This window comes from Tachysurus vachellii, chromosome 13 (genome assembly GCF_030014155.1).
Source record: "Tachysurus vachellii isolate PV-2020 chromosome 13, HZAU_Pvac_v1, whole genome shotgun sequence".
Lineage (NCBI taxonomy): Eukaryota > Metazoa > Chordata > Actinopteri > Siluriformes > Bagridae > Tachysurus > Tachysurus vachellii.
In genome coordinates, this window is record NC_083472.1 from 21,517,593 (window position 1) to 21,525,652 (window position 8,060).

Genomic DNA, 8,060 nt, shown 5'->3' on the forward strand with positions numbered 1-8,060 from the left:
TCAAACCAATAGCATAAATTCACTCGATTCCTCGTTTCCGTAAGCGGTGCTGTACGAAACGTCTCACTATCGTGCTGTTAGCGTCCCGCTGAATAACACATTAATTGCTTTCTTTCACAAAGCGCTAATTGCCGAGATCAAAATCACAATTTCAATTAATTTGCAATTTATTATGCAAGTTTATTATGAGTTTTAATATTAGCTATTTAAAAAACAGTCATTAATATGATTGGATTATTTATTCAACGTCAATCAAAATATTTGACAAGCGTCAAGCCTTTTCTTGTTCTTCATATTCGACAAATAGAAACGTTCTGGCTTCAGGCTTATAGAAATGTCAAATCAAAAACACCATCGAGAGATTGCTAGTGAGGCGAAAAATAAAAAGCCGACGCAAAACAGGACGTCGGTAAAAATGGGTGATTTGCACTTTATCTGTTATCAGACTGCCGCTGTAGCCTGGAAGGAACTGCGGGAAAGTCGCAGGAAAAAGGTGGGACTATTGTCCGAGCATCCTGCCAGCTTCTCCGCCACCTTATTGTTTCAAAATAATAAATTTTTCCCTTCTACTGTTGTGTTTGTGGTGTAATCTGTCTCATAGCAGGCAGTGCCCTCATAACCTCCTCTTTGTGTGATAATTAAAGGATCTATTGACAGGACAGGTCTATTGTTCCTTCTGGAATCAATGCACTGTAATGCTTTATAACACATCAGCCCTCACGTGGAGTAATAACATGACAATGCGCTTGTCACGACAGGTAATAATACCATCGTGCTCAGCTTTATTAATCACAGTCATGTCTTTCAGGCTTATTTCCAACTCTCGTGTTGACATCAAATGTGTCACAGATTGCGAGATAGCCGGTTAGCGCGTTGCCTGGTGACATAACAGTGATTAGAAAAGCATGTCTCAATTTCCCAAAGTCTGAGTCCACGAATAAGAACTGGTTTTAGTGGAACATGTTCGCGATAATAATACAGTACGTTACAGCAAGACAGATATTGTGTCCATGAATAACTGTTGTGTTTCTTTCCACACAATAGAAGCACTTCTGGTCTTTTGTTGTCATTTTTTGCCATTTGAAGGTATAAAATTGTGAGCACACTTGTTAAATCTTTCACATTTCTCCTAAGCATTAGGCACCTGAAATTTTGTATTATTATTATTATTATTATTATTATTAATAATAGTATTATTATTACTACTATTACTATTATTACTTCTATTACTATTATTGTTGTTGTTGTTGATGTTTTTATTGTTAAGATTTATTATTATTGTTGTGGCTGTGGTTAGCGAGAAATCTATCTATTTATGAGAGTGTGGTGTGTAGGTTTGGAGCCTTTATTTCATTTAATCTCTGATGACATCAATTCACTGAAATCAGTCATTCCACTGCAGCTAGTTGAGTAAAAGTTAAGAGACGCCAGGTAGCGCGATCAGGTAGCGAGGTGAGGTAACACGGGCCACTCACATCATCCAGTGCAAAATAATCTAACCTTCTGAAAAATCAATTAAACCTCAGGTGTTACAAATGATCATGATCTGTCTAATGACTTGCCATTCAGAGGCAACAGCAGTTACAATGGCACTATAGAGAAGCATTGATTGGTTTATCTCCAAGAGACTCTGCGAGTGAGTTCCTCCTTGAACAAAATGCATTATCGATTGCCTTCAGATTGGGATAGATCATCACCCTGAACCCATGCTGCTCTTTTACATAAACGTGTGCCATTCCAAAGCCATTAGACGGAGATTCATAAAACAGCGCTTCCGTTTATTTTCGTCTTTCTGAGCTCTTATGGATCGACCTGTGTGCTTCTTTCTATCTCGTTTGCTCCGTCTCTCTCTCTCACTCTCTTTCCATCTGCGAATATTCATGAGAGCTATGCTGATGAGCTTATGCTGATGTGCTATGCCGATGTGCCGGGGTCACGTGGCTCCTCCTCAGCATGTTAAACGCCTGCCTCATTTGCATACACTCAGGCGTCAGTCTGCAGTCAAAGCGTCGCAACCAGCCAGGTATTAAAAGCAGCTAAAGAAACGCTCCATAGGACGGCTTAAGTTTGCTTCAAATAAATAACGCAAATAACGTAAAAATTTATAAATAAACAGGCACCCATGGTCGTCAGTACACATTGCCATGTCACATACAGTTATAGAGATAAGCACTGGAAGGTCAGCTTTTTTTCAAAGGCAGCTTTGGATTTCTGGAGCGACGCTCGACGCGGAAACATTGCAAGCCGTCAGCTTGTGTACGCAGCAAAGCCTCTGCACGAACCACAACTTTCCATATGCAAAGCAGGGGGACTGTTACACTTGCATGGTTTTGCATTTTTGAAGAATAAGGTGCAGTGGGAAGTGAAAAGTGGGAAAATAAAGCTAGATGTTCTGTAAGGGATTCGGTTAGTAGCTGATGGATCCAAAATCCAAATCAGATTAGACTGCCTTCTAATAATAATAATAATAATAATAATAATAATAATAATAATAATAATAATAATAATAATAATAAACACATATAACAATAATATTTTTCTCCTCTTCAGTTCCTTAGTTTTCACTTCTTTTGAATACTCTATGCTAGATTTTTTTTTTAAAAATGCCCCGACATAACCACGACTTCTCCGAGGACTAAGCTCATAGCAAAGAAAGTTTCCTTCCAAATATCTCTTCAGTGGTATGGAACTGATGCTGGTTTAGAAAGTCAAATGAAAGAGTTGCAGTCCGACGGTTGATGCCTCTGTGTGTGTATTTTGCTAGCAACTAGCTAGGCCGCGAACTCGGATAAGTGGCGTGTAGTTTCACTCACTATTCACTATTCAGGATACACCCTGGACGGAGTGCCAACCCATCACAGGGCTCACGCACACACGTTCATTCACTCACGCAATTATGTAAGAACAAAAAGAATTTACTTTAAATGATAACTGATAATCAGTAATTAAGTTTTTCAGTCCTACTATCTAGCTATTTTGTGTCAATTTTAAACAAATAGTAGATAGATGTTTGGTTGTTTGGTCCCTATGTATTAGATATGTTAACAGAACCTTACAAAATCAAAACAAAATAAAAAATCCCATTTTTAAATACAAGATCTGTAGAATAGCATAAATGTTGTGCATGTACAACTTGAGCCCAACGACAAAAAGAGATCATCCAAGATGGCCGACAACGTAACGTTAAAAAAATCACAAACACAATGATCAGCTACTCTGTGACTTTTGTTATTATTTTTTTAATCTACTTGGTAAACCGACAGAAACTGTTTCATTTTAACGCACGTGTTCATTTCTCAATTACGGATTTTAAAAAAGAAAAAATGTATGTCATTGTTGACCTTTTCTCTGAGGAGAGGTTTATATCTCATTTCTGAGTCTCCAGTGTCAAAATATTTTCCAGCATGGGAAAGTCTTCAGGATGTAGCAGTCTGCGGTTTCTCTGTAACACAACATTACCACAAATAGAGAGCGAAGGAAAAGAGAGTCTGGTGAGATTATTTAATTATTTCTATCTATCAGTGTGTTCTCATTGTGTTTTACTTCTTACATGATGCACTGTTTTTATTAAGAGAACAAAACCAAATTTATTGTTTCTGAATCTTATTTCAAGATTATATTATTTATTTCTTAGCTAAATGATCTTTAGCATTATGCTAGCAGCATTACTTTATAACTTAATTATACTATAATAATAACACAAGAGGTTTCAGTAGATTTCTACCCTGTACCTTGACATCATGCATTCGCACTTATACAGGAAAAACTCTTCTACATTCGCATGCTGCTTTCATGTTTGCTTCCTGCAATAAAAACTCTGCATTTTACACTAGTAGAAGTTTGTGTCTGAAATGCACGAGACGTTAAAAATTAGAAAAAAATTAAATATATAAAAAGTTAATATTTTTGCAAGATTCATGTGAGATGAAAAATGTTCATTTACACAAATATTGGTACAGGGGGTGCTAAGATTTATGCAAAAACATATTAGCAAGTGAAAACACTATTTAAAATTGTTTAAGAGAAATGTTTTAAAAAACTATTTTCTCTGGTGGTTTAAGCTAACGGTTCTTAAAAAGTGCCAATATTTCTGAACCGTACATCATATTACATTGCGTTAGCTCGATCTGTTGGATTCGGCGTCTGTGTAGCATCTAAGTGAGATCGTCCCTACAACAAGATGTAATCTGAAGGATAGCCGAGTCTGATAAGAACGCAAGCTGAAAGAGATTAGAATGACATACTGCACATTTGTTTCCGTTAGCTTGCTTGGCTAAGTGCCGCTTGGAAGTGGAAGTGTACAAGGGCTTAGGCCACGGCTCATGCATTATGCATCATGTTGTGGCATTGCATCTCGGCAACGCGGCCCACATCTCCTTAAAGTTACACGTGCTTGCGTCTCTGTCGAATAGCCGAGCTGCAGCTATCGCACGGCGTCCACACACATCTGTTTAGCATTTCAGGAAGCGCACAAAACAAGGTGTGGAGCTTATCACAGCAAGCGTTTTTATCATTTAAGAGTTTTAATGGAACATGACATTCACTTTTTCAGGTAAGTGAAGATGTAAAAGACAAGTGACAAGCAAGAGGTAGAGTTGTGTATCTTTTTTTTTTGTAGAAATAAACAACTGCAAATCTATCATTTGTTAGATAACTAATGAATTCAGACATATGATACTAATAAACCATCTAAATAATAATAAGAAGAAAAAGAAGAAGACCGAAAGACTTGTTGTCTTCTATAGTATTCAGATAAGCTTCAGTTGTGTAACGATAAATGTGGGCAAAGATACAAGCACAGCTACACAATCTACATAAAATGAAGCTTTAAAATTTATTTTCATAAAATATTTCTAAATGTAATCCTGTTTAATTAAAGAGTTTATAATAACTGGTCTGTCTATGCCTTCCTTATCAAGCAACTTGACTCTCATGAAATTCTGCGACTATCTGATTAGTTTTTCCACCATTTCCGTCCCCATAAGAACAGTATATTACACAAACATTCACCATCCTAACTTTCCATACCGATCGAGTCACGTTGAGTTTTACTGCTCTAAAGTCTAGGGATAAAAAAGAAAAGAAAAAAAAGAAAGCCACTTGGTAGAAGTACCATACAGATTATAAAACAAGTATGTGACCTTCATATTGTGCAAAGTTAAAGTAATAATGTGTGTGTGTGTGTGTGTGTGTGTGTGTGTGAGAGAGAGAGAGAGAGAGAGCAAGAAAGTAAAAAAAGAGAGGAGGAGGAGGAGGAGGAGGATAGCGCTCTTGTTCTTCTCAGTTTCATAAATGAAAGATTTATTTAGCAACATAGAAAAAAGGTCACTGTTTGAATGCAAAGCAGAGATGCATGATAGCAACATTTTTTTTGCTATTTTTTTTTCTATAAAACAAGCTCACATACATCTTCAACAAACAAGCAGTGCAGCTGATTGTTTGTCATGCATCTAGCTATTTTAGATAGCTAGCTAGCTAGCTATGTTAAGCTATAGCTAGCTGCAGCAATATTATATTGCTAACATCAACAAAACATTCACCTCACAGTAAAACACTTTGGAATCTTTAACCTCACCAGGTTCTCTTCTTTTGCTCTTAGGATCTTTCTCCAGATCAAGAAAACACTTGAAATAAAAATAGTGTTTTTTTTTATATCGGGTTATATCGGGTTAGCTTATCCTGGTTATTGCAAGATCAGTAGCTGTTTTTTTCTTAAGTGAGTCATTTTGCCATCTTTCACCTCTTGTTACATGTGTATTGTTTTGTATGACAGAAATTGTTCATTAAATTCAAATTTAGCAACTGCGTCAGAAATCTGTGACTAAAACGCTATAAAAATAAAAGCATTGAGCGTATTATATAAAGCGATTTTGATTTGTTTCTAAATGAATCAAGACACTAGTGTTGGAACTGAACAAAATGAAGATTGTGTGAAAATGTATACACTTTTGAAACAACGATACATAAAAAACTATTTAAAAAAATCCGTCATCACTCGTTCCTGCAAGTTTAACCGCATTTGCATTCAGAATCCATGCATAAGACTATATAAAAGCGTATTACTCGGGCTTCAAAATAAGAACGGAAGCTGTTCAGTCATGACGTCAAAAGTAATTTATACTTTTGTGTCGTCAGATAAACCGAATAACCCCTTGTGGTCAGTGGCATAATTACATGGATGTGTGAAAGTGTTTTTAAAAATATTTCAAATAGGTTTCTATAAGTTGTATTTTTGATAAAAAAATAAATATTCAAATTATACAAATTATACTTTAGACTGAGTTTTAATCAATACCGTACACCTATACGTGTGCATTCATGATGCTAATTCACAACTACTGTAGCTAAGCATCTTCTACCATGTCGCTAAACAAGGGTACGATTTGTACTGTGTCCTGCAATGATGGGTTAAACTGAAAAGACAAAAAAAAAGCAATAAAAAAAAGTCTGAATATTTTAATGTTTAACTTCAAGTTAAACAGAGGACAGGTCAAATGAACTGTGTATTTAATGAAAGGTTGGATATGTGAGTGTACAAAAATGTCACTGTTAGACATTAAACATTACAGTAATATGAACAGCAGGAAATAAAATTCTGATACATACTGAACTGAAAATGTATTACATCTGGCACTTTTGGAAAACAGGTCATGTAGACTACTTATACGTATATTTTACATTATGTATGTTATGTATATATATGATTTTATTTATTTCAAGAAGGTCCATATGGTTCAGTCAGAAAATGACCGGATTCTATGACTGAACCTCTGGCTTAAACTCCAGTAGTTACTGGTTCATCTGGTTAATTCTAATGTTGTGATTATGGTCTCATGTGTTCATAAGTAATGAAAGAACACATACAAGTCTGCAACTGTAGTCTAACTTCACTACTATATGCTTACAGCTGAAAGCCAGAGGTGTGTGCAGCTCGGTATATCAGTGTGCACGCCTTTAAATGACTGCGTAGGGTTAATAAGCGTTAATAAAGGCTCTGATCGCCCCTCGGAGTGACGTCTCCACGTGGGCTTTAACCGGCAATCAGCCCTCCACCACCAGCACCACCACCAGCACCAAAGCCTCAGATCACTTCACTTCCTTGTGGAATAAACATCTGATAGAAACTTGGTCAAGTGTGTGTGTGTGTGTGTGTGCGTGTGCGCAGAGTTGGAGTTTCAGCACTTGTTTTCTGGGAAGCAGTGGAATTTATATTTAAAGCGTATGCAAAAGTGAGCCAAGGTTCGCAGAGTGAAATAGACATCTGAACATCTGAAAGTGCAAGAGAGAAACCGCAAGGGAAAAAACACAAACACAAACAAAACACGTAAACACACACACACACACACACCGGTCCGGTTTACTGTGCCGCGCACGCACCAGACAACTTTCCAAAATTTAAATGGATAATAACAAAACAAACACGCGCGCGCACACACACACACGGATCGAGAGAGTCATACACACCGCGCGGGGAACTCACCTCAGTCCGGGCCTGCAGCCGCTTGTTCAGCTCATAGATCCGGTACTCGGGCTGCACGGCATACGGCGCGTGTCTCCGGTAGAAGGGCCCGAACGGAGAGGCGTAGAACGGGTCGTGAGCCGGATTGGACATGCCTGATGCCTAAAGCCTTAAAGCTGCTGCTGTTGCTGCTGTTGTTGTTCGCACAGCCACGATTCAGCATCCGCGCAGCGCACGTGGATACGCACTCCGACACGCCGCGCGCTCTCGCTCTCTCCCGGTGCTGCTACACTCCCCCCTCCTCCCCACCCCACTCCACTCCGTCCCCCTTCCCCGCCTCCCCGCCTCCGCGCGCGCTTACCGAACGCACGAGGGGAGAGGAAGAGGGGGAGGCGCGCCGCTCATTGGCCAGCTGCTGGAGGGAAGTAAGAGAAAGTCTGTGCAGCCTCCGACTCATCTAAACACCGCACCAGGGTTTGTTTCAGGGTTTTAATCACTGATTAATACAAGACACTACAAGCAGAACCTAAAAAATCGCTCGCAGATTATCTGCAAGACGGAATCTTACTGCTGACACGCAAAGGAAAGCATCAACATCTCG

At 38.4% G+C, this 8,060-nt stretch overlaps 1 protein-coding gene across 3 annotated transcripts in view; it reads right to left on the bottom strand.

Moving 5' to 3' along the window:
* Positions 1–7,750, bottom strand: part of ldb2a (LIM domain binding 2a) — a 71,649-nt gene extending 63,899 nt beyond the window's left edge. For all 3 annotated transcript variants that reach the window (XM_060885281.1, XM_060885283.1, XM_060885280.1), the window contains exon 1: positions 7,481–7,750. In XM_060885281.1, coding sequence (XP_060741264.1) covers positions 7,481–7,612 — 132 coding nt within the window. In that variant the 5' untranslated portion in view covers positions 7,613–7,750. The remainder of the gene's footprint in view (positions 1–7,480) is intronic.
* Positions 7,751–8,060: the final 310 nt, after the last annotated feature.